At 42.4% G+C, this 26,930-nt stretch overlaps 1 protein-coding gene across 3 annotated transcripts in view; it reads left to right on the plus strand.

Annotated features, from left to right (window-relative positions):
* MTMR6 (myotubularin related protein 6) overlaps positions 1-26,930 on the plus strand; it is a 256,696-nt gene that overhangs the window by 44,477 nt on the left and 185,289 nt on the right. For all 3 annotated transcript variants that reach the window (XM_069202235.1, XM_069202237.1, XM_069202236.1), the window contains exon 2: positions 22,083-22,199. Coding sequence is in view for 2 of the 3 variants with exons in the window: in XM_069202237.1 (XP_069058338.1) it covers positions 22,083-22,199 (117 nt within the window). In the remaining variant the exon portion in view is untranslated. The remainder of the gene's footprint in view (positions 1-22,082; positions 22,200-26,930) is intronic.

Raw genomic sequence — 26,930 nt, forward strand, 5'->3', positions numbered from 1 at the left:
ACACAGGCTTGTTTTGTGCCGAAATTGTTGCAGAAGAGCAATTTGATTTCTAAAGGGGTTGTACTAACATTACCCATGTCTTGTTCAGCAAGGGTTGTTTTTCATCCCACGGTTAAATTACATAGGAGCACTAATCTACAGATTACTATGGATGTTCCTGTTTTTATCCTATATTAATAAGATTTCTATCCAAAAGGCAATGTTCACCTAAGCCCAAAAACAAGAAAATCTGAAATGGTGCCACAGTGCTGAGTATTCAATAGACCAAAATGATTCAAAGCTGTATTTTGACTTTCAGGATCTATAATGAGGGACATTTAAAAGTTAAAGTGTAACTTGAAAGGTCAAAAATCTGTTTTCCTTGTTGATCAGCAAACCACAAATATGATAGTTACATTTTGCCAATTTTTTTAGCACATGATGATAACCTCTGATTTTGCAGAACAGCATGCTATGCACAGGCAGTGCAGCATAAGCACAAATATGTCTGCTTCTCCTCCATCATCCTGGTTTTCAGCAGTCTTGCAGCTGTCTGGGATGTATTTGCAGGGATATGTTTGCAGAGAACTAATCATGCTGTTTAATTAGCAGTATTTCAGACACTAACAGTAGGCAATGCATGTTTTTATTCTGGGTCCAATAGGAGCCTCAGAACAAATCCATAGTGCTCCAGTGAGCTTTAGTAGGAAGCTGTAGGCTGACAATCCTTATGACAAAATGAGATCTCATAACACGTCGGGCTGTTGGAAAATGGTGCGATATGATGTTTGGGCTTGGAAATGTAAATGTGCCTCAAGGAGGCAACTAAAGAGAGAGGAAAGGAGTTGACATGATGGTGACAAGAAAACATATACTTGATGTATGTAATAACTGTAATTCTTACCACAGTTACCTTTAATATACAAATGATGTATCTATTCTATTTTATTAAGATACTACAGTAGAGTTGTGAAGTCATTGCCAGATCCATTTGACAGTTTGAGACGCAGGGCAGGGGGCACAGAAAGGCCATCTTGACCTTGCTGTAATTGGACCTGTCCAGCTCAAACTGGAATGCAAGCAATACAAGATTGGTTTCACTGTGTTTGAGGCTAGGGTATGCTCAGACGTGGGTCCTGTGCTGCACTGTGCCACTGGAAACAAGCTACATCTAACATAAGAGCCTGGCAAAACCAGTCTTGGGTTGCCCTTGTTCCAGTTCAAAGATAACCTGGTCTGGCAGTTTAGGCTTGACTGTCCTGTTGGAGCAGGGTCAAGACTGATTTGGATATGGCTGGATCCAAACTGAGGTGGCATGGTGGGCAAAGGAACAATGGGTTGGAATGCTACCCTGAGCAATTGCCACTGGTTAGTCAAATTGCAAGCATTCCAACCATTACTCTTTGTGTGTTTGATCCAGAACTTCTGGCTGTGAACATTTGTCCTCCGATCTGGTTGCCGCTTGGGGAGGATCTACTATTGCAGCAGAAGGGTTCTGAATCCGAACTTGTACACTTACACCTCTTTTCTTGGAGATTTAAGCGGAGACAGTTGAGTGTTTTTTATCTTCCTCCCACCTGGAACCATCTATGCAGAACAGTGGGAATAGTATGTTGTTCTAGGAATATCTATCTTTTACAAGCCCATTTGTCTATTGTTCCCATCAAGGTCTTACTGCAGCAACAGTTAAAGGTTATTTATCTGTCTTACTGGCTTTTCTGTGGTTGTCTGATCATTCACCTGTTGTGCTGCAATTTTAAAAAGGGCTGGTCCAGATTTCCCCTCCAACACCCTTTGTCATACCTCAGTGCGACCTCAATCTGTTTTTCAAATTTCTACTTTGCACTCCATTTGAGCCTCTGCACAGCTGCACCCTGAGATTGCTCACATTGAAAGAAGGGTTCCTCATTGCGATCACATCAGCATGTTGAGTGTGTCAGCTGCACAGCTTTCTGTCCACCAACCATACACTGCCTTATTTCTGGACAAGTTGGTGCTAAGGACCAAGGCAATGTTCCTCCCAAAGGTTGGTAACACCATTCCACATTTGGAAATCTATTACTGTGCCGACCTTCTTCACTCCTCATTCATCCAGCAAGGAAGAGAGACGCAATCGCCTAGCCCTTAAGAAAACTCTGTGTTTTTACATCAACTGTACTAAGGATCACCGGTTGGACAATCACATTTTTTGTGAGTTTCTCTGGGGCGAAGAAAAGAAGAGCAGTGCAGAAACGAACCATCTCCAGATCGATTGTTCTTTGTATAAAGATCTGCTCTAGTCTGGCTAAAAACAGCCTCTTGAAGGCCTGCAAGCTCATTCGACCAGAGCCAAAGCTGTTACCACAGTGCTGGCATGCAAGTGCCTATTTTGGACATATGCAGGCTACGACATAAGTGTCAGCCCACATGTTCATGAAACAGTACTGCCTAGATAGCCAGGTCCGGCGGAAGGGGCACTTTGGTCTTTTGGTCCTGCAGGACTTCCTGGCCTGAGAAAATCTGCAGGCCCACCACCAGGAAAGGTAATGCTTTTGTATCTATTCAGAAAGCGGGGAATCTGTGCTTAGAAGAATCTGTCAGAATAGCAAGTAACTTACCTATATTAACACTCTTTCTGGTGGATACTCTATCTGTGTCCAGCTCCTGTTTCCATTCCATCTTCTTTTGCTACATTTTATGTTTTAGTAAGATCCTTATCATGTCAGCCTTATTTTTTTAAAGTGGTTTCCTTATTCTGCTTCATTCAACTTCCTCTTCTCCAAAAGGTCACACCTTCTATTGATACCAGTGATATGGCAGTCATCTGGAGTTACCTGAATACCGACAAGGGCATTATGCAGTCAGTCAAGAGCCAGGCTCGTGCCTACCACTCAAGCGCTTATCAACAGGAATTTTGTAAAAACTACATTTTGAAATACTTTCATTGTGTTTCAGTGGTTTACACTTTTGTTTAATTTTTTTATGTGAAAGTTGTTATAGAGCATTTGTGTCAAGCAGGATTGGCATGCTTTAGAATGCAACAGCCAGTTACGCAATAATAATTTAGAATAGAAGAGAGTCTTAAGTAGGGTAATATATGGAACTAAAGTAGAAGGGAGAGAGAAGATATAGAAGACAAGTAGTCAACTAATGACCTTAGGAATTTTAGAGAGCACTTTGTAGTACAGTAAGGATATATGAGAGTTGTTTATGCGGTGGAAAGATAATAGAAGAAGCACAGTGATGGCTTTAACAACCTTAAACAGTGTGTCTGGTAATATACAAGGCAGGTAGGAAAGAAGGACATCTAAAAGGTAAATGAGATAAAACAACCATCATCATTGTGGGGCCTAGTTGTAATATTTCTGCCCCGTAGTTCCCTGTCTAGATGAAGCTTGACTAAATGAATTTTAGTCCCATCTTTAAGGAGGAATGATAGTATGTCATGCTCTGTTCTTAGAAGGTTCCATAAGCATTTCAAGACATCTGAGGCTGCACCTGTGGAGGGTTGTTTTAATGCTTGGTTAGTTCTGAACCTAAGAACTTCCAATTGCAAACAGTCTCTGTTTCTTGATGATCTCCTCCCCCAGTTAAAGTCAGTGGATAGGTAGTAACTTGATCTTCCCAGGTGTAGGAAATTGGCTCTGTATGCACTATTTCAAAGTAAGGAATAGTATGCACAGAGTCCAAGGGTTCCCCTTAGAGGTAAGATAGTGGCAAAAAGAGATAATACTAATGCTCTATTTTGTGGTAGTGTGGTCGAGCAGTAGGCTTATCAAAGGAGTAGTGTTAAGCATTTGTTTTACATACACACAGGCAATAAATGAGGAACACACACTCAGAGACAATTCCAGGCCAATAGGTTTTTGTATAGAAAAATATCTTTTCTTAGTTTATTTTAGGAACCACAGGTTCAAATTCTGCATGTAATATCTCATTTGAAAGGTATTGCAGGTAAGTACTTTAGGAACTTTGAATAATCACAATAGCATATATACTTTTTACATAAAACACATATAGCTATTTCAAAAGTGGACACTGCAATTTTCAACAGTTCCTGGGGGAGGTAAGTATTTGTTAGTTTTTGTAGGTAAGTAAACCACCTACGGGGTTCAAGTTTGGGTCCAAGGTAGCCCACCGTTGGGGGTTCAGAGCAACCCCAAAGTTACCACACCAGCAGCTCACGGCCGGTCATGTGCAGAGTTCAAAGTGGTGCCCAAAACACATAGGCTTCAATGGAGAAGGGGGTGCCCCGGTTCAGTCTGCCAGCAGGTAAGTACCCACGTCCTCGGAGGGCAGACCAGGGGGGTTTTGTAGGGCACCGGGGGGGACACAAGTCTGCACAGAAAGTACACCCTCAGCAGCGCGGGGGCGGCCGTGTGCAGTGTGCAAACAAGCGTCGGGTTTGTAATAGGAATCAATGGGAGACCAAGGGGTCTCTTCAGCGGTGCAGGCAGGCAAGGGGGGGGCTCCTCGGGGTAGCCACCACCTGGGCAAGGGAGAGGGCCTCCTGGGGGTCACTCCTGCACTGGAGTTCCGATCCTTCAGGTCCTGGGGGCTGCGGGTGCAGGGTCTTTTCCAGGCGTCGGGATCTTAGAGTCAGGCAGTCGCGGTCAGGGGGAGCCTCGGGATTCCCTCTGCAGGCGTCGCTGTGGGGGCTCAGGGGGGACAACTTTGGTTACTCACAGTCTTGGAGTCGCCTGGGGGTCCTCCCTGAAGCGTTGTTTCTTCACCAGTCGAGTCGGGGTCGCCGGGTGCAGTGTTGCAAGTCTCACGCTTCTGGCGGGAATTGCAGGGATCTTTAAAGTTGCTCCTCTGGAAACAAAGTTGCAGTCTTTGTTGAACAGGGCCGCTGTTCTCGGGAGTTTCTTGGTCCTTTTAGAGCAGGGCAGTCCTCTGAGGATTCAGAGGTCGCTGGTCCTGGGGAAAGCGTCGCTGGAGCAGTTTTCTTCCGAAGGGGGGAGACAGGCCGGTAGAGCTGGGGCCAAGGCAGTTGGTGTCTCCGTCTTCTCTGCAGGGTTTTTCAGCTCAGCAGTCCTCTTCTTCTTTAGGTTGCAGGAATCTAAGTTCCTAGGTTCAGGGGAGCCCTTAAATACTAAATTTAAGGGCGTGTTTAGGTCTGGGGGGTTAGTAGTCAATGGCTACTAGCCCTGAGGGTGGGTACACCCTCTTTGTGCCTCCTCCCAAGGGGAGGGGGTCACATTCCTATGGAGGATTTCTAAAAGTTAGAGTCACTTCAGCTCAGGACACCTTAGGGGCTGTCCTGACTGGCCAGTGACTCCTCCTTGTTGTTCTCATTATTTCCTCCGGCCTTGCCGCCAAAAGTGGGGCCGTGGCCGGAGGGGGCGGGCAACTGCACTACCTGGAGTGCCCTGTGGTGCTGGAACAAAGGAAGTGAGCCTTTGAGGCTCACCGCCAGGTGTTACAGCTCCTGCCTGGGGGAGGTGATAGCATCTCCACCCAGTGCAGGCTTTGTTACTAGCCACAGAGCGACAAAGGCACTCTCCCCATGTGGCCAGCAACATGTCTCGAGTGTGGCAGGCTGCTAAAACCAGTCAGCCTACACGGGTAGTTGGTTAAGGTTTCAGGGGGCACCTCTAAGGTGCCCTCTGGGGTGTATTTTGCAATAAAATGTACACTGGCATCAGTGTGCATTTATTGTGCTGAGAAGTTTGATACCAAACTTCCCAGTTTTCAGTGTAGCCATTATGGTGCTGTGGAGTCCGTGTTTGACAGACTCCCAGACCATATACTCTTATGGCTACCCTGCACTTACAATGTCTAAGGTTTTGCTTAGACACTGTAGGGGCACAGTGCTCATGCACTGGTGCCCTCACCTATGGTATAGTGCACCCTGCCTTAGGACTGTAAGGCCTGCTAGAGGGGTGACTTATCTATACTGCATAGGCAGTGTGAGGTTGGCATGGCACCCTGAGGGGAGTGCCATGTCGACTTACTCGTTTTGTCCTCACCAGCACACACAAGCTGGCAAGCAGTGTGTCTGTGCTGAGTGAGGGGTCCCCAGGGTGGCATAAGATATGCTGCAGCCCTTAGAGACCTTCCCTGGCATCAGGGCCCTTGGTACCAGGGGTACCAGTTACAAGGGACTTACCTGGATGCCAGGGTGTGCCAATTGTGAAAACAAAAGTACAGGTTAGGGAAAGAACACTGGTGCTGGGGCCTGGTTAGCAGGCCTCAGCACACTTTCAATTCAAAACATAGCATCAGCAACGGCAAAAAGTCAGGGGGTAACCATGCCAAGGAGGCATTTCCTTACACCAGGTGTAAGGTTTTATAAGGTACGCTATCAATGTTTTAATGTTTTCTTGCCTCCGAGAATAACCAGTGAAGCTCCTGGTGGATCAGTGGTATATGGTAACATTTTTTCTTAGCCGACCTTAGTGTTGCTGTGTGCTGTGGAGTGGAGCACTGCTTTGATAGGGACACGTGAAGTTGGGGGCCTGGTTTTGACGCCATCCAAGATGGTGGTGCCCTTGCTGAGCTCGAGCGAGCCGGAAGATTTTCGAAGGGTTGGGACCGCCAGTGCATTCACTGCTGGTGGAGAGACATATATGTCTCCTGTGGTGAAGCCGGTGAGTCGCCAGAACCATCTCCTTAATGCCATCTCTGCATATTCTACATAGGGCCGGCCGCAATGATTTCTCTCAGTACGAGAGGCCGCGCCTGCCATTTTATGAGGCGATACGCACATCTCTCATGAATTGCTCTTTCGCGGGGCTTTGACTCATTGGTCACAGTGTCTCTACTTTATATGGCTGATCCTGGGGGATGTCTCTTGCTTCTCGCCGCTATTCCTACCATTACAGAAGACGCTCCATGCGTCGTAATTGAAGCTTTTTCTCTGAGGAACTAATGAAACAGTGGTGTTTTTCTCACGTGGTGCCACCTCTTTCAGTGGTATGCAGCCTCCTGAGAGGAATAAACACCATCTCCCCCCACAAATGTATTGTACTATATTTCTTTCCTTCATGTGAGTTTTTACTTCAACTTTTACCTCATACTTACAGTTACTGGACATGATTCTTATTATTCAGCATACTATGACCTTTTAGGAGATCTTACTTTTGAGAAATTCTATGTAACAGTTTATATTGGAATTACTCCTCCAACAGACAATCTTGTATTGTATATGGGGTAAACAATAAAATTAAAAATTACCAAAACTCCAAGTGGCATTTCACTCTCAAACTCTGATTGTGTTCCGCAAGGCAGGGGCATGTGAAGTGGACTGTATTTAAAAAAGGATAGCATTGCTGCTGTCAAGGCTGGAAATTGTAAGTACACGTGCAGCTGCCTTCATTTGGTTTAGAGGCACATGTTGTTTCACCTTCTTCAGTGAATGCACCCAGATGTTTGCTGATTCTGCCATTTTGTGTTTATGAGTTATAAGGCTAAGTGTGGAATCGAATGGGAAACCTAGTGATCTTACTGTTGTGTCAAGGTTTGGGGATAAAGCCTTTTACATTTGATTCTAGCAGCGATTTTGGGTAAAATTTGGGTTTGTACCTGTGCGTGATTACTACAGGTTTCGTCTTCTGCAGAATAAAAATCAAGAAATGTTCTGTCTTCCTACTACACTTGAGAAATTCACCTGCAGAAGACCTATTTGAAGACACCCTTCTTAAATATCTACAGAGGGGAGTCGAGCATCTTTGCACTGACTTCCTCCAGACTCCCCAGTCAAAGCCCATTGCCCACAGTAAATGGCATGCAACTAAATAACGACTCCGGGTGAGCCAGTGCATACTGTGCATGGCAATCATTCAACCACCGTAACAACTTCTGGCTGAAACAGGCACTCAGTCAACTCACTTGGAATTGTGTTTCTTCGGTATGTGTAGCCATATGTCTTGACAAATGTTTATTGCCCTGCAGTCTTTGGAAACTGACACTTCAAGCCCTTTTAAGTAACTTGAGGGTCTACGAGTAACACTGGGCCCTTAACGCTCACAAATAAAATATAATTCTGGTTGTTATATCATTAGCACATACAATTATGTGTATGTTATACAATCATAAAATTCTCATTTGTGAGAGAAAAGTCTTTCCATACATAACGGGAAGTCTAGTTATTTCATATACATGGAGTGGGGATCACCATATATGCCATTTGTGTTATTTTGCAAACAGCACAGTGAATCGAACATGGTACTCTGCAAGAAGCGTCTTTAATCTTAAAGGTGCGTCTGCAACAGTCCTCTCTGACGGCAGAAAATTGATCTGATCCTACAGACCTGGACAGCAGAGCAGGATGTGAAGTACGATTATATCTTCTTTGATGAAGATTAGAACTGCTTCCTAGCCAAATGGGATTGCGACTGAGAAATCATTGTTCCCAAGGAAATTGTAGTGACCCAGCCTGTCGTCCAGACTTTTAATTACCCTTTGCGAAATAGATGTGTGTTAATTTGCATGCGATTTGGGGTTGATCTAGAGCAGATTACCCTCATGGCTGATTTAAAAAAATATATATATTTGATAGTCAATAATTCAGTGATAATGAGGGAAATTCTCATCGTCATCGACTTGCTCCTGTTTTTATTTTTAAGTTTTCGGAGCTTACAGGTTTCGCTTTGCACATAATTGGTCTGAATAATAATTTCCAGCAGCAAGGGTTCATTGCGCCAAGTTCTTTGGGATGTAGACAGGTTGTCTGTACTGTTGCAGGTAACTAAGTCTTATTGGGATGCACTCGGCAAAAATGCAGTCAAACAGTGTATAGCCTCATTATGCTGTCACGGAGAGATAAAAGAATGGGATATCTAAAATAGCAAAGGTGGACTTACTGGCTTAGTCAATATAAGCAATAAACGTAAAAGTTTTTCTCTCTGTTTGCTTTTAATGTTTTGTGCACTGTGGCCAAGCTAACACATTGAACGAGCAGACTCCATTGTAAATGCTAAGACATATTTTCGTTCACAGATACGGCCTGCACAACGGGCAGTGCAGAGAGGAGTTTCAGTGAAGGGTCAGTGACATGTTTGTTACCCCGCACACCTCTCGTACAGCTTGGCCATTGTACTTGAAATGGGGCACAGAAGTGTTTTGTAAAGGGGCGTCAGTCGGCATGCCAGAAATTGTAAGTTCAGTGGACGACATTGCGTCCACTTCACACCACAGCGAAAGAAAAGTTATTTAGTTATTTCCAAACATCAGCCAAAATACCGGACGGCCTTACTGCCTTTGTTTCTCAATGTCTTGCATAAGCAGTGAACGTTTCCTTCCAGCTAAATCAGTCGTTGTGGTTTGTTTTTCGCGTTGCTCTGTAAAACAGTACATTGTCATTTTGTGTGCAGCGTCGACACTGTGCTTTGGAGACTGTGCGAGCTGTGAATAAGCTCTATAGTATACAGAGCTCATTACACGCTCCTGTAAATTAAACTGCCTCCTTGTCCCTAACCAGGCACGCCTGACGAGGAATAGCTGGGGGAAATGCACAAAGGCGCACTGTGGCCTGCCGCTCCCAGGCAGTGACATCATGCAGTGTTCAGTGGAATAGAAAGAGGCGCACAGGAATGAATATTCGTGTACTGCAGACATAATGAGCACTGCTGCTTGTCCTGGGGCGGCAAGCAATGACGGTAAACTCTTCCCGGGTGAATGATTACACACCCGGGTGTGAAATTAAACTATTGTCAAGATCGGAAATTAAATTGTAGTCAAGCACTGGATATGAAAGTGCTGGTGTCTCTAGCAAGAAGTGCTGCAGATGTTAGAGTTTGGTGCGGAAAGTTAAACTCACTAGGCCTTCCATAGCCTCAGGCAGTGAATAGATGAATGAATATACTTTGGAGCGCATTTCCACTCAAAACGGAGCATCCTGGCGCTAACTCAGACGCAGAAAATCATTCGCCAGCCACAGTACCACCAAAAAAAAAAAAAACGTAACTCAGAAGTGAGCACAGCCTGAGGGAACATTCATGCAATCAAGGCCTGCTTTAACGGCGGTGACCTGGATTGAGTTTAGGTACCATAACGCACAAGTATCAGTTACAATCAAGTGTCGATGTCCAGACGAACAATCTAGTATAGTGGTAAAGGGCATGGACGCCAGTTCGCCAAAATGCCTGGGGTAGCGGAAGTGACATCACACACCATTTGACCTTAACTTTCACATACACATATTTTCACACACTTTTTCACATAAATATACTGTCACCTGCGAGCGCACACAGCCTACATTTAAAACCATTTATTTTTACTTACCTCAGCTGCCAGGGAAAGTCCTATTCCAGCTAATTGTACTCCATTTTTATTACGATTATAGTGAAACATGTACTTTTCTTCACTTTAAGTGGTAATAAAAACGTGATAGAAAAAAAAGAGAATGGCGTCTCAATGGACATCCTTAAGGACGAGCTGCCGCTGTATTTCAGGCACTGATCTTGCCTCCTTGGGGACAGGGGCCGCAAAAGCAGTGCCAGGGGCAAGCTCGGGGTCGCACCTGCGAACCCTAAATGACGTCCATGGTAAAGGGGTGTAACAATAAACCAGGCCCCTTGCTATTTACTTAAAATGTTTCCGAAGTGCTAATTTTAATTTTAGTACTAGCACCAAGGAAGTGTATCATGTGACTGATGAACCGAGGACACAGTGCTCAGACACTTGTAATATTTGTGTACAATAAAAGAATACATGTGAAAATATAGGAACACAAGCTTCCTTTCAGAACTCTTTACTTTGCATCCTTCATTTTGGGTAGTGTTCTCTGCTCAAGTAGTTCTGAATTTTTATAGATTAAATCAAGCACAGTATTGCTGCTGCCTGTAATGGAATGGGGCAGTGTCTTTAACAGTGTGTTTACGGAAAGTTGAGAGACATACCAACCCTCCTCTGTTTAAAGTTAGCACAGGTTTTTCAGTGCGGCTCGTTGGCTAGCCAACCTTGTGCTGGTACAAAGCACAGAGAAGGATTGGGTTGCAGTACAATAAGTCAGTTCAGTGAGGAATGTGCTTTCCATGCAAAATTGCCAGTGATCTCACATATACAAGTTTCTTGTGGTGAACGAAGGCCTCATCAGATGTTTGTATCCATTTAAAGTCACCAAGGTTACTTCTTTAGATGCCCATCTCGTGGTGAAGGGAAAGAGGTGCTTGAAGCCTCTGTTCTATATCTCTGGTCTATAAGGGATGGCTGGGGACTTCAATCTAGGTGTGATCAGCAGCACAGTCCAGTTGGGTTATAGCCGGGCCTTTAAGCTGTCGTATGACTCTAGTCATGGGGACGAGACCTGCTGGATTTGGGCGGCAGCACCACCGTTTGTGGGCGACTGAGTCAATCTTACACCTTTTGCTAACTGTCGGCCCAACCTTTTTGGCTAGATAGTAGCACCTCACTGAAACCTAGAAAGTAAAGGTGATTTGTTGCAGTCTGACACATGACACTCGGTGACTCTTCAGGGAAGTTGTGATCTGCATATCTTACTCCTTTCAGTCACTAGCACAAGTCTCTGTCGCTCTCTCCCTCTCTCCTTCTCGCTCTTTCCTTCACACACACAAAGAGATGCAGGACAGTTTTCAATGCATTTATTGAAAAGGCTGCAATACAATCAAATATATGGGCTGCAATCATTAGGAAGATGGGACAGAGCATAATCTGGATTGTTACCATAAGTGAAAAGAAAATGAACAACCCTGGCATATTGGAATAAACGTGCATATGAAGCCTAGCTTCTTAGCAAGAGCATAGCATGATAGCCCAAACCTACTTAGTCCATGGAAGGAACACCTGTCCCCATTACCTGAAACAGGGATCTGTCCGTCGTCTCCTTGGTTGGTTACAGAGACAGGGCTGAGGTCAGCAATGTAGCGACAGCATGGATGGATTTCCTGGCTGGAATTACCTCTTACCTTCTTTGGCCTGTGCGATGTTTTTATATAAATGTGTTTGTGTTCTGAGAAACAGGCCTGACGTGATCACGTTGGGCTGTCTGCATACTCTTGTGGCTGCAATACTAGTTAGATTATCATGTACAGCAATGGGCAACCTTGAGCAGAGGTATCCTGTGAAAATGTTGTGCACTGAAAGTAATAACATTGCGTTCGCAGAATAGCAGCTGATTTGAAAAATGAAACGTCCCTGCTAAAAGCAGGCTTTGTTAAAATGATTTAAAATGAATAAATGAAAATAGAGCACGTATCTGGGTAAAAGGGCAAAGGCCGCAGGCCTAAGCTAAAATACGTGTGCCCAAGCAAGGCTCTAGATTGAACCCACGAGAAAGCTTAGTCTTAGCCAAGCGAATGAGGGCATCCTGAAGCTCCAGCCTTGTGGATCTACTGGCAGCAACATGATTCACACAGATCCAGATCCATAAGTTTATCAGTGGAGTGGCCAGCTTTCCAACTATATTGCCAAAAGCAGACTTTTGGACAGCTGTCTGCAAACAGTCTGTGGCAGTGCATGTCACACATTAGTGACTGCAACCATGGAGGACGGAGGAATGGAGACTGCATACCCGTGAAACTCAGCCACTGAGTTTGTGATGTGGTGCACTCCAACTCTTGCCTCCTTTATAAAATCAATGTTACATCATGAGACAAAGAGATTCAATAAACTGTGACAGGTTGTGTGCAACACAAGAATGTGTTCTTGTTATGCTACTATCACCCTGTAATGGTTTAATGATGGTTAAAACATGCTTTCTGTTTTGCTAAGTTCAGAGGGACCCTTACTGTGTTGGTCATTTGCTGTTGACATAGAGCACCATACGTGCTCAACAAGTAAGACAATATGTACTTTATTTCAATTTTCTGAACTAATTTCCCAGTAAACAACATATACTCTGTTAATAACCCTTTACGTGTCAGTGTTGAAGCAGCCAGTATCAAGTGTGTTTGCTTTGAAATCAGGCAGACATTTCTGAAACACTATATTTGTGCTTCTAACAAATTTGACCCATAATAAGGTATAATATGACATCCCTTATGTACCATGGATTGAGTGACAATGTAAAAAAACAAGTATAATCTAAGAAATTTATTTCAATAAATTTGTGCCATCTTCCACCGTCTAAATAGCACAAATAATTAAAAAAGTACAAGTTAGGAGTTGAACATCAGCGTGCTTGTGATACTGTATCATGTGCCTCTGCCTTATCTTGCACATTATAAAGAATTTCACGAGTTGAGGGTAAGTTGACGTTATTCCTCCTATACAGTTAGACTATATGTGCCACAGTATTTATATAAATCGAAAAATAAAAAAACTGTGTATCATCCCTGCAGAAATGAATTAACATTTAACATTTTTGTGAGCTGTTTTTTCTCTTCTCTGTTGTCAATGTTTACTCAGACCAAAGTTATTGTTTCCGGAAGCCATGAACGCGTAGTAATAGTCTGCCCAGGTGAAGGATGAAACTTCCCCTTTTTGATGGCTTTGAATGTACATTTTGAGGGCATCACTCATTTTTATTCCATGAGGAAACACTCCAGATTGCAAGCAAATTTATCCAAATTGTTTAACAGTGTTTGCCTCTCCTTAGAACACCTGATGGTAGTACACTGGCTAAGAGCCTTCAGTTTAATAATGGTCAAGGACTTTCTCGGGAGCTGAGTGTTCCAGTGTGTTGCCATTGTGATATTCGAAATACATGCAGGTCCACTATTTTAACTAACACTGGAAACGAATATGGCTTTTTTCCCCTTTGGGGCTCTCACCATAGAATATATAATTGAAACACGTTGTCGTAGAGAATTTTGTAAAATTCAATTCCAGCATAGGTTTTGAAATGACCTTTTCTATAAGAGTGGACAGGACTGTAACGCTAATCCAGTCTTGTAATGAAAGGAAGTTTATCTGATTTATTTGACTTGCGTGAAATCTATCGAATGCCTGGTATTCTCTCAGGCCTCTAGCAACGTAGGATCAATTGTATTATTCCCTCATTTACAGCTTCGGCTGTTATTGATGCATGCTGCTTTTCAGTACCTTTATGTTTAACAATTATAGATTCTCTATCCACGTGAAAAGACTCATGCCTGGGAATGACTTTAACCTTTATTTTGCAGTACTTTCAGGGCAAGTTTGATGATTGTTGTATTAGCCCTTATAACATAAACCTGGCCTTTGTTTGCACCCTTTCATGCTCTTGAGTTGCAGTTTTGCACCTTTCATTATCCACTTTTGAAGTGGTTACCCTTCCATATAGTTTTCCATGTTCATAGACCCCGCCTGTTGACTCTTTTCAATCATTTTGTTCCCATTCTTTGACTTCTGTGACATGGGACGCAACCGATTAGTGCAGCAGCACCCAATCCCGGAGGAAAGAGTGAGCCATTCCACCCCAATTATGGATGTTTTTAGTAGCTAACCAAGTGATATGAAGACGTAATTGCGGATCTTTAGTCACACATTCTTCCAAAGTCAGTGGGATAGTCTATTTAATCCGCTATTTTTTTCATAACATTTTGTTTTTTTTTAAAGATTGGCACTGTACTTCAGAGTTTGTTGATCGTGTCAGAGGCTTTGCATATTGCTCTTCCTCTAGGGCAAGTATTAGGGGATCACTTGCTCTTTCTAGTCTAATACAAGACTAGTTTTCATTGCCCTTCCTCAGACCACAAGACAAATCGTGCGCCGTTGCATAGGTTTTAAATCAAAATGCTTGTTTACAGCGAGCATCAGGATGAGACCATAGAGACGTCTGTAGTTATCCTCTGTAGCTCAGCAGTTAAATCAGAGACGATCCTTCAGTCAACTCGCACACTAATGGGAGGACGAAGACCTTCTACATCTAACTTGTAGTTTGTTATAGAGAAGGGGCACCAGTCTTCAAGCAATGGAGAGGGAGATAGCCAGGTAAGGCATACCTTTTTGATGTTCTAATATTCATTTATCTGATCAGGAGACAGTGGTCACTAACTGATAAGGTGTTCTTATTTAAAATGTAAGAATTCCCAGCCAACCACCCACTGACAGTTCAGGTAGATGTACTCGGGCACATTGTATGCAACATTTCTGGGTGTAATCTTCAAGCCGGTCTTGAAATTCATTTGGCCAAATTCATGAAATTAGGCAATTTGGCACATGACACAAAGAATCATCTAGGATCTTTTCTAGCCTGTGAATATACCCTGACTTTTAAATCAAAATGTTGAAAGTAGTAGTTGTAAAGTGGTGAGTCTCACTGAGGGTGCAGAGACTTCTGCAGCAGGTAAGACAGAGAGGTTGTTTGAGAATAATAGTTGAAAATAAGTGAGTCTTAAAAGTCACAGAGGTGAGAGATGGTCTGTGGTAATCGTCATCTTTGAAAGCGACTTTGAATAAAAAGACAACAGATCTCGTAGACCCCCAATGACTTCAAATGTTTTCTTAATTAATAAAAGCAACATGAAAAGGAGGCTTTGTATTACAAGATTAGAGAAAAATACGGAATTAACATTTTAAAGGAGGTTTTACTTTTCATGTCTAGATAAATAGATTTAAATGTTAATATAAGTTTCTGAAGAACTTACTTGTAGGTTAGGTTTGGAGCATACATCACTTTAATACATATACAATAAGGTATGCTGGTATGTTTTATATTAGGTGTACTTGTCGTCAAGAGAGTTGTAGGTGGCTATCTTCTTCTCCCATTTTATTACTGGTTATAGTCAAGCCAGGTTAAGATTGTGGATTGATTTTGTTTAGATAGGAAGTGTGTTTTATTTAATTCTTCATTTAAATATTTGCCAAATTCTTTATTAGTAAATGTGTAATAGAGCTTGATTGCCAAATGTTGGAGGATATGTTATGTAGCAAAATATGTTATCCTAAGTTCTATCTTACTTTGGGCAGTAGTTCTAGAGTTCAGAATAGCACTGAGGCAATCTGTTGTGATTTATGGTCTGCTTGTCTTAACTGGCTAGTGATTCGTATGTATGCTCAGTGTCTTTGCACTACAACAGACTGTCTCTTAAAAGTGTTTGATGTTTTACGATATACTGCAATGTAGAAAGACACCTTAAAGTGACAACCTGGAATCTACATGTGCTAGATAGTCTTATAGAAAGAAAACAAAATGTATAAACACAATTAAATAAGATAAGTATGGATTTTATTATCTTACGGAAGAGCAGCTTAAGTCATGTGATGTCAAGATGCTTACAGTGGTATAAGCATGAGCTATCAATCAAAAGACTGTTCATTCTACATCTAGAGGTGTAATTTCTGCTGTATACAATTTTACTAGTAAAGTGTTAGATAGGAGACAAGTAGAATGTTAATGATGAGCAAAGTAAGAAAGCACTATGCATCCTAAGAATCATTAGGTTCACAGTACTTAACAATTAAAAGTCTTTCATGAACTTTTTTATATTTAGTGACTGACAAAATAATAGAAGATGAAGTTTTTGGTTTGATGTAGGACCACTTATACAAAATAGCAGAAGCCAGATAGCTAGGAACATTGCAGAGTATCACAAGACTTGGGTATGGGAGACATTGTGTCAAAATGTAAATCCCCCTTCTATGGAATTCACATTTTACTTGCAGTACACTTTAAAAACTACTTTACTTGCAGGGCACTCCACTTTAAAAACTACTACAGAGTGCACTTTCTGGTGATCATGATTTACTTTATTGAGCGAAGCTTCAGTAAGCCTTAAAATCGAACTTGCAAAAGACTCTTTTAGGCCAGATAAATGAAAAGAGATGCTTTGACGAACCAGTTAAGTTAGGATACAAATATGACGTGTTGAGTTAAAAAAAAAAAAAAGTCATAATAGGACGTGTTTACGAGAAAATATAATTTTTGGGAATCAGATGAAATGAAGAGGTGACGTGTAGCCAAAAGTTCAAAGAAAGAAAAGTTGTTGAAGGCTGAGTATTCAATAAATATAATAAAATATTGATTTGCAAGTGCAGTTCTTTGAGTTCTTGCAGCAGATCAAGTAAACAGATATGATTTTGTCTCTGGTTTACCTACCATGTCGACCATGTCTAATGAAGATACTTGGTTTCTTGATGACAAAACCTGTATAACGGAAACCAACATTAGCATGGTAAAGGGATGTGGCCACCACGTCTTGGTGTTTTTTGTATAGATGATTGCATCTGTAAACACGCTCTTATCACAGTGTTTAAGGAATCTCTTAGCTAAACACTTGTAGGCCCTTTGTATTGGAAAACTCTGATCTAGAGCTGAAAGAAGCTTAACTCTCATTGATGTAAGCACAAACTTTTTAAGCCCACCGTTGCACAAGAGGAGTACAGTGATTGAGTGGTATTAAGGTGAATCAATCTAATTTTATAAAAGCGAGACCGGACAGTGATCATTTTAAAGACCTTTTTTTTTAATCGCATGGTGACTACTTCATGTCCCATCGGCCTACTCAGCCTTTGATCTCCCTGTGATAATATGAGTCCCATTTAGTTGGGTAACCGTAAACACCTGTTAGAGTATACCAAAGTGCCCAGGAGGTGGACGTGCCTTGTATTATGTTAAACTGATGCATCTGTTGGAAAAGACTGTAAAGCCAACAGCCTTAATAATGGTAGGCTCCTGGGGCCGAATCATGAGCAGTTGCACTGCCTGAGTGCATAACTCGACACCCGTGTTTTATGTATTGCAATACCTAAAACACATATATATGAGTTTCTCCATGTAAATGCCCTATTTTTTTTTTTTTATCATACAGCACATCATGGAAGAGGTATTACCTTCTTACTGGGGGAAATATCGAGTTAAATGATTGGGTTTCAGACAATGCAGGAGCATAAACAAGGCATTAGCATTGAGCCAGGGCAACTGTTCATGATATAGTATACTTTTGACATGGTAGAGTGGGATTAAAAAAAATATTCTGTTACAGTAATATCGTTTCTGAAGGAATTTTCTTAAACTGATCAAGTCATTTTTCTCAAACATTTATGCATGGTTGTGAAAGAGCAGACAGCGCTAATATTTTAAGCTGACAGGGAATCCCAATTTTTCCACTATTGACTTATTTTTTACAACCTTTAGTAGAAACATGTAGAAAATGTCATAAAATAAATTAATTGAAAAAATGAGGAGCATAGCATTGTTATGTATGCAAATGATACGATGATATTTGTAACTAACACGCTATTTAGGTCTCTCTCAGCTTCCTGTCAGTGAGCATACAATCCAGCATTTCCAGAACTTGTCTCATTGGTTTCATTAATTCCTGGAACTTTACAGTAACTACGTCTAGTGTAAAGTCTTCAGGAATGTGGATTTCAACTAATATGAAGGGTGTAGTTTAGAGTAAAACGAATCCCCTTTTGTAGATATTAATTTGTAGAAAAAGAAAGTACACTTGCTATATATAATTAATCGTTGAATAATTCACCCGTATCCCACAAGATTTGTTGACCATCATCATGATTAGCAGTGTGAAAATTCACATAATTTACATTTGCCTAATTGCATGGATTGTCAGCAAAGGCATGCAGAATTAAAATCCATGATTTAGTGCTATATTTTAGCCCTAAATTAATCTGCCATTATTTTTGATGCATTTATGTATTTCACAGTAAAATGTACCACAAACAGCAACCGCTCGCTTTTTGGCTGCTCGGATGTGCTTGTGATGAAATTTAACCTGAAAGAGTGAGTAAATATGCAGTGTGGTGGAATAGCATCATTTTGGGCATTTTGCACAATGTGAACGTTTTTAAACTTACATGAAGTACATTGGTATCATATAAATTATGCATGGGCCAATTTATGATCTCTACCCACCACCTACTAACAGCTAGTATAATTGGCTTCATTTAATTCAAAATGTTGCTTTGCCTTTTAAGTGTAATTTGCCTTAGTAGTCAATTTATAACATCAAATATCAATGTAGGCTAACAGAAGAGTTTAGCTCATTAATTTCATCAGGATAAATTTCCTGAACATCTGAAGGGTGATGGGGTCTCCTGATAACACTGAATAAGATTTTGGGAATCCGTAAACCCTTGCTGTTTTAGTAAAGCTTGATTTGCCTATAGGTCCATCATAGTGAGGGCTGAATGGTTTTGTGTAAACTAGTACTTTACTAATAATTGTAATTGTGTATTTAGAACCTGCAGTGTTAATAGGTTCTGCCTCTTTATCAGGTGTGATGCAGCTGCACTAAACAAATCAATAGAACCAGAGTCTACTGCTGAGATTGTACATTTTATTGTGAACGTTTGAAATACCTCTTGTGTGTGGCTGTATAAGCCATTCAAAGTTTTGTTTCATGATCAGTCTTGACAGAATGCCGTTGCTTAACTAGACTCTTGAGTAGATGAAATTCCCTTATTTATGATCTCACCTTGAGATCAGTAGCCTGTTCTAATGTAGATTCTAATTTTCTTTGATAACACCCATAGTCAAGGTCACCATCTCTGAATTTGACTTTGCTCTTTCTTTCTTTTTTGAATTTTATAAAGGGTTATTATGACACATTTGATCACTTTTGAGATATGGAGCAAATAAAGTAAATCAGCACAGTCAAGAGATTGGGTGCAGTGTAATTATAGTCTAACCAAGTGTGGGGCCTTTCTATAATATATTCTTGTTAACCGTTGTCAGGCCAGAACAGTTCAGCTTTTAGGAGTTTTTCTGAACTGTATGTGGTATTTTTCTACTCCAGTGACGAGACTCGGGTTGTTTCTGTGCTGGGCGTCCTGTATTATATGCCTCTGTAATTGTGTCAAATGAAGTCTCTTTGTTGACTCATTTTGGACCTGTCCAATCAAACATTTCTTACTAGTGTGTAATGAGGAGCCAGGTTTTATAATTTGTACCTTTGCCCCATTAGGCTTTGTGAATGGTTCATACAATGTTGGAGTTAATTCTTAAGTCCACTTGAAGTCAGCAAAGTGATTTGTTTTGTTAAAAAGGATTAACTTGGCCTCGTATCCTGAGTTTGAGAAGTAGTCTAGCAGCCTGATTCTGTATTCTCTGTAAGTTTCTTGAGAAGCCAGTATAATTAAAGTGGCAGTTGTCAATCCACTATTAGCAAGGATTGGTTTCTTTTCACCCAACGTTACGTTCACAGTAGAGGTAGGTTTTCCTCAACGTGGAGAGTTGTATGTTGATGCGTCGTACCCCTGCAGTGATCAGGAGAGCACAAGGAAAAGATCCCTGTCAAAGATGACCAGTAGGATCTTTTACTTCCTGAAAGATATTTGGAGATGATCCAAGACTGGAAGGGACCTCAAACGAGTAAGAATGTAAGGCAGTTTCACCTGCTGTTTGGAAATCAGCTTTAGCTCTGCTCAAGCGGAGGACGTTTGCAGAGGCATTTTAGTATGTTAAATTGACTCCTTGAGTCTGATATGAATTTAGATGTTAATCGTCTACATTCTGAAATTTGACCAGCAAATAGATGTGTTAAATCAAAGAGAGCCGCCTTGTACCACACTGCTTGTCATTTGTGTTGATGACCCAAAACAGTGGATCCATTCAAGACAGTGTTATTCATGCCCGTCCGTTCTTTGTCTTTGGAGGGGCCTTGTACGATCCACCAGATTTTAGGCCTCCAAGTGATCAAGGAGCACATAGGAGACCTGCCTGCCACGTTCTGCTTTTGTTTTTCCTCTAGTTGACCTATGGGTGGGTCCTGTTCTTGTCTTTTCTGTGAACCCCAATTGCTGCTTCAGTAGAACTGCGTTTTTGGCATAGTGCCCTCGTAAATGTCTTGCAACCTCTTTAACTTAAGTTTTCTAGTACATTTGAGATTGTCTGGCAATTGAACATGATTTCAGGAGCTGTCCTTGGATTCTTCTAAAGAAAGACTGCTTGTTATAATGGTCTTGGAACCATATCCATGAAAAATGTACGTTGACCAGGTTTATGCTGTCCATGGGAGGAAGGGCCTCACACAGGATGCTATACATCATTCTGCTGGCTGATTAAATGTTTTGGTTTTATTTTTTAGCCATATTTATGACATCCCCACTTCCATTGATTTAAAGGACCACTGGGGTAAGAGAGAAAGAATGAATATGGGTTGGCCTGGTAATTAAGTACTGATTCTTGCCGTCTTTTATTACAAACAATAGGACGTCTTTCTCTTTGCTTTGTTGTGGTAGGGCTGTTTTTTTTAATCCTAGTTGAGTTGGTTAGTTTATTCGAAAATCTTAAGAATATCTATTGTGTGGATCAGTGCCTCATTTATAGGTTTATCAAAGAAGGCTCTTTTTATGATCTGGTGGTTCTTTGTACTTTCCATGGAATGCTGATTTTTCAATATGTGATCTGAGATGCCTGTCTTGCTATCTCAAACTGGGTGGAGTTGAGTCTTTAAATGTGTTGACAGTGGATGAGATTTGCAAGCGTTCCCCCATCACCTTTTTGTTTCAGAGTCTAAGTATTATAAGAGGTCCTCGCAGATAAAACTAGTTTGTGTCTGAAGTGAACGTGTTGTGCGTGCACAGATATGTAGATGTGAAATGTCCTTTTGTAATGCATCTGAGTGGCACCTCTGTCCTATTTTCAACCTATGTATATACAACATCGCGGGTTACCTGGAACTCATTACGCCAGATTATTATTAAGAAGAAAAAATCAATGCAAATAATGAATGTAGAAATAATAACAGTCTAACCCTGTGCATAGTTCATACTTATGCCATTGATAAGAACCAAACACAGTCAGTTGATGTGTTTTTACACAGTTTTGACACAGACAGGCACAAGTGCAGAGTGTCCAAGTAAGACAAAAAATTCAGATTATATACATAGGAAAATAATATTTGGGTTTAATTATTTTTTGTGGATAGCTCAAAAAATCTGGCATAGCTCTGGCCCACTTTTACAAACGTTGGATATCCCTCATATACGTACAAGCACTACGAGACAACTGCCAGGCCTCTTCCTAACGAGATTAAAGTGATCTCATCAGTATGGCAGTCTATGTATGTATGTATGTATATGGATATTTATATAGCGCGTTCCGGCCTTAGCATTGAAGCGCTCGAGGACATGAATAGAGAGGGAACGACCGAGACCAGCAACCTTACTGTGGAAACAGCCAACTGCAACTAGGCAGCGAAATCTTGGCTGAGACACATTCATTGAATGCAGTTCCAGTTTTCTAGCTTTATACATCGCTAATGTGGTCACGTTACCTTTTGTTACTGTTCAACAACCTGTGAAATGTAAGTGCTGTCGTCCTCTCTCTGCAGGTGGAACAGGTGAAGCTGCTAGACCGGTTTAGCCTCAACAGCAAGTCAACATCCGGATCTCTGCACCTCACGGCAACTCATCTTTTATTTATTGATTCGCAGCAAAGAGAGACCTGGGTGCGTAGAGGCAACATGTGTCTGTGCAGCTTGATAGCCTGTTGCTTGTCAGCTGTGTGTGTGCATTTCGTAGATTGTTCTTTGTTCCATGTTTCCTGTTGAATGTGCAGTGACCAGGAGATACAGCACTGCTTTCATGGCCACCTGTTTGTATCAAAGCTAGATATTTGAATTGTCATCTGTCTTACCTTGTACTTGTTGCTCCCTGGTTAGTTATTAACTTGGGGGTGGGGAGGGAGCTATTGTTTTCCTCAAAGCTGTATCCAGGCTTCTATTGAACACCAGTCACCTGCATTTCAACCCCTTGAATGGGTTGGACTGCTTATATGTTCTTTGTTTTATCATATAGAAACATGTATAAGTGATACATGTGCATCTGATCTAGGAAGAAAGTGCCCGAGGCCAGTCTCAACTGTACTTCCCAGATGGAAAAAAAATCACATTTGCACTGTTTCCCCACCACGGAGACTTTGTCTGTTTCTCTCCTGCCTGTAATATCAGTTATTTCCTTCCTTATTTGTCCACAATAGGCGCACTCTTCGAAAACCTAAGGTGTTTTTTTTCTTCTCCATTTTGTGGTCGGTGATTGCCTGGGAACTAGCCAAAATGTGTCAGGCTTTTCATCATCTTGCACCATGCATTCTACATCACTTTTAAATGACCGAGTTCCAATACGTATAGTTAATTTTTAGGTCTGGCATTAGCCAAGGCATTTGAGTTTCACTCAGTTCACACTTTCCTCCCGCCCACTATAGCATGGTGCAGGGAGTCTGTCAACTCCAGCCATTGGCTATCTTCATTCTGCCCTTGCACAAGGAGCACATACAATGCCAGCAACTACTATGGCAATGTGTGCTTTCTGAGACCAACATTTTTTTCCCTTTTAGCCAATGTATTTTTTCAGACTGACGAAGTTACAGCAGCTTCCCCAACAATAAAGATTTGCAAAAACTGTGACAAAACAAGCACTGATAAACGCAAGTATCTAGAAGACAACACCATTCCTGTTGGTTTCTGTTTAATACATTTTTGCAGGGAAAACTATTATATATCAGAATACACAGCCTGCAAAAACAGAGGGAAAAAGGAAAGAGAACAAGAGATTAAAGCCAACCTAGGCTTCACAGATCAACATCAATAAACCAAAAAAAGCACATGTGGACTGGCAAATACTAATAAGTTGATAATAAAAACTATTCAAGCTTGTTACGTTGAAGGTTGAATAGACAAAATGAAGGGGGGAGCCACATGGGACAGAAAGAAAAAAGAAAAAAAATTATATTTACCGGTGTCCTGAGCAACAGCTGTAACCGCCAACCAAAGCCGGAGTGGCTCCCAGATCTGGGACAGCCTCCACTGAGGAGGATCATTCTATGTTGACGCCATTTCGAGCATACTGATATTCAGAAACTTCCGCCACCAGATCCAGGGGTCAGGGGGATCACTGGAGAGCCAAATACAGGCCAGAATCAATCTAGCCAACAAGATCGAAAAGAAATACAGACCCGCTAGAGAAGGCGGAATGGCCGGCAAAAATCCTTGCATAATCAATTTTGAATCTACAGTTATGCTAATGTTAGATACACCATACAACTTAACAAAAATAAATTCTCAGTATAGATGAAGCAAGAGGCAGGAAGCAAATTCGTGGACCAAATTGGGCCCACTTCATCCTGTACCTAAAGCTGCGATCATCGGTCCGTCGCTTCATCACAAAAAGGCGGTGAGATGTATAGTACAGATCATTAATACTTTTAAAATGATGGACCCTTATATGTGAGACAGGATTGGTCCGGTGTGTTGAATCTTCTAGGAGCAGGAGGACGCCGCAAGGAAAACATCTGAAGGTAAGTTCCTTTTTTTTTTTTCTTTTTTTTTCTTTTTTTATTATTATTAATATTGTGTTCCCCTCTGCTCCCGCCACCCTGCCATAAATATAAGCCAGCCACCACTGCTGACCAACAGGTTAACCAGGAAGGTACACTGTGTGCTTGGTCTGCCGGAGCTGAAAGGGATCACTCCCCGTAGCAGTTGCTATTTGTTTCTGGCATTTCTATTGAGCTTGCAAGCAACTTACTCTCCCCTGGGACCCTCATTTTGGAAATAAACAAAGCTCTCATAGGGTAGCTTTGGAAAGCAGCTAAGGCTTATCGGAGAGGGTGTAAAGCAATTGCAAATACCACAAAAGTCAGTCAGTACTGTTCACAAAAGAAAGAACCACACAGGTGTTACAAAAATAATGTATTATTTATTAAAACACAGGCACTAAACTAACTTTGGTACATCTCTTAAGCGGAGCTATAGACCCATAGAAATATACATAGAAACAGGTAAGTAAAACCATAAAATAACATGGGTCCCTATTGGAGGGGGGCAAACCATATGCTAAAACAAAAAAGGGATGAGAAAGTCACAACTAACCAAAACTGACACCCAAGGATCTTCAGGACTGGGGAAGTGTGTAGAGATGTTACCCCGGGTCAGGTGTCCATAGTATAACACAGGGAAGTTGTGGTTAGAGTTTTCATGTTTCAGGACCCTTCCCAGAGGACCCTGAGGAAATCCATTGGGACAAGGAATGTACGAAAGTGCCCCTACCCGTGGACTACCAGAGAAGTGCAGTACCTACACAGGGAGCCCAGGTGCATAGGGATGAAGTTGTGACGGAACCTCCATTAGAAGTTAGTGGGGACCTCGGCTGTCCAGCTGCTACAGTGACCCGTGGACCAGGTTGGTGGAACCCAGGCATAGATTCCAGACAAGGAGTACCTGTGGAGAGAGGGGACAGAGTCCAAACCACCCGGAGTCGCCCAGGGGGTGCAGGAGGACAATGCCTGCCCTTCTCGTGGATACTTCACTGTAGGACGGAGGCCTTGAAGATGTAGCTGTGGAGTCCAGGCGATGCAGAAGGATCTCCGGAGTCATCCACAAGCTGTCCCACAGCAGTTGTCAAACTCTAGAGAGATCAGTGGCCAGCAGGACCACCAACAAGACTTGGCAAATGCAAGAGATGTCTGAGTTGGGAGGAGGTCTCAGCAGCACAGAGAAGATGGATGCCCACGTTGCAGGATTTGCTGGTAATGCATCGGTCTTGGTGCTGTGTGATGCTTGAGGCTGAGGCTTCTTGGAGCTCGGAGGTCTTCGGACTAAAGAGCCAACAAGCCTTGGCAACGACAAACAGATGCGGTGCACAGGGGTTCCGTCCAAGCAGCTCCAATGAGCCACCACAATCTTCTCGGTTGCAAAGAAGATACGTCAGACCTCTGGAGAGCCGCAGAACCACCACATGTGTTGCAGAGCCTTGAAGAGTCTGTTGGACTGTAGGATCCACAAAGCGGTTGCCGACATTGAGATGCCTGCAGATGCAGGGGAGTGACACTGTCACTCCATGGGAAATTCCTTCTTGCTGTCCTTAGTGCAGGCAGAGTCCTTGTGACTCTGGAGGATCCACGGACGTTGTAGAGTCCTTGCAATACCTGGGAACAAAGTTGCTGTAGGAGCCCTCCTACCAGTTGCATTCTTGTTATGGTTCCCAGCAAAGTCCAGCAGAAGAGTCTGGTGTCCAGGTTGCAGAAGTGTCTTGAAGACGAATCTTGCAGATGTATCTAGGGTCCCACCCTCAGGGGAGCACTTACGTAACCCAGAAAGTAGGTGCAGTGACCCACCTATCAATGGGAGGGTCACTGACGCTACTCTGCTGGACTGACCAGCCAGATACTCCCAGGGACCTCTGCTCAGCTTACTTCCAAGATGGCAGAATCAAGTGGACACCTGGCAGAGCTCTGGGCACCTCCTTAGGGGAGGAGCTAAACAGATGTGGTTACTCCCCTACCCTTTGTGTGGTTTCGCACCAGAGTGGGAGCCGGGGGCTCCCGCACTGGAGTAAATTGGTTTATGCAAGAAGGGCACCAAATGTGCCCTTCAAAGCAGTCTTGTGGCACTCAGGCACACACCCACTCTAGCTCAGAGACACACCTATTTCTAAGGGAGACGTAGTAACACGTCTCCTCTACAGGAAATCTTTTGTTCTGCCTTCCCTTGCTCGAGTTAAGCTCTGCAGCAGGAAGGCAGAACAGAAGCTGGGGTCGGCAGCAGCACTGGCATGCACGCAGACAGACACGGGGGATCCTCTAGGGAACCCCCACAGTACCTGGTATCATGCAGCTAACACTAGAATCAATGTAGTTTCAGGATTCCAAAATGTTTGATATCGGTGAAGCCATTATGTATGTTGTTGGACAACTCGTGATGACCAGTGTCCACTATATACCTTAAAATGGCTTTGCAGCACTTACAAAGCCCAGAAAAATGGGATCAGGGTTTGTAGGGATACCTCTACTCATGCAAGGGTACCCTCACACTTAGAACCATGCACCCTGCCCTTGGGCCAAAGGGCCTACTCTAGGGGTGACTTACAGGATCAGAGTACAGAGACTTTGATGTACGGTAAACATTATATCTGGGGTGAAAGGTGCATGCACCATTTCACACAGACTGCAATGGCAGGCCTGTAGGCACAGTTTTCATGGGCTCCCATGGGTGGCATAATACATGCTGCAGCCCATGGGGGACCCCTGGTGTACCAAAGGCCTGGGTACCTAAGTACCATATACTAGGGACTTAAAGGGGACCACCAGTATGCCAATTGTGGGGTTTAAGAAATACTTACAACCAAAGTTAGGGGAGAGAACACTGACTGGCATCATGGTTAACAGGATCCCAGTCTACTAC

Source organism: Pleurodeles waltl, chromosome 8 (genome assembly GCF_031143425.1).
Source record: "Pleurodeles waltl isolate 20211129_DDA chromosome 8, aPleWal1.hap1.20221129, whole genome shotgun sequence".
Lineage (NCBI taxonomy): Eukaryota > Metazoa > Chordata > Amphibia > Caudata > Salamandridae > Pleurodeles > Pleurodeles waltl.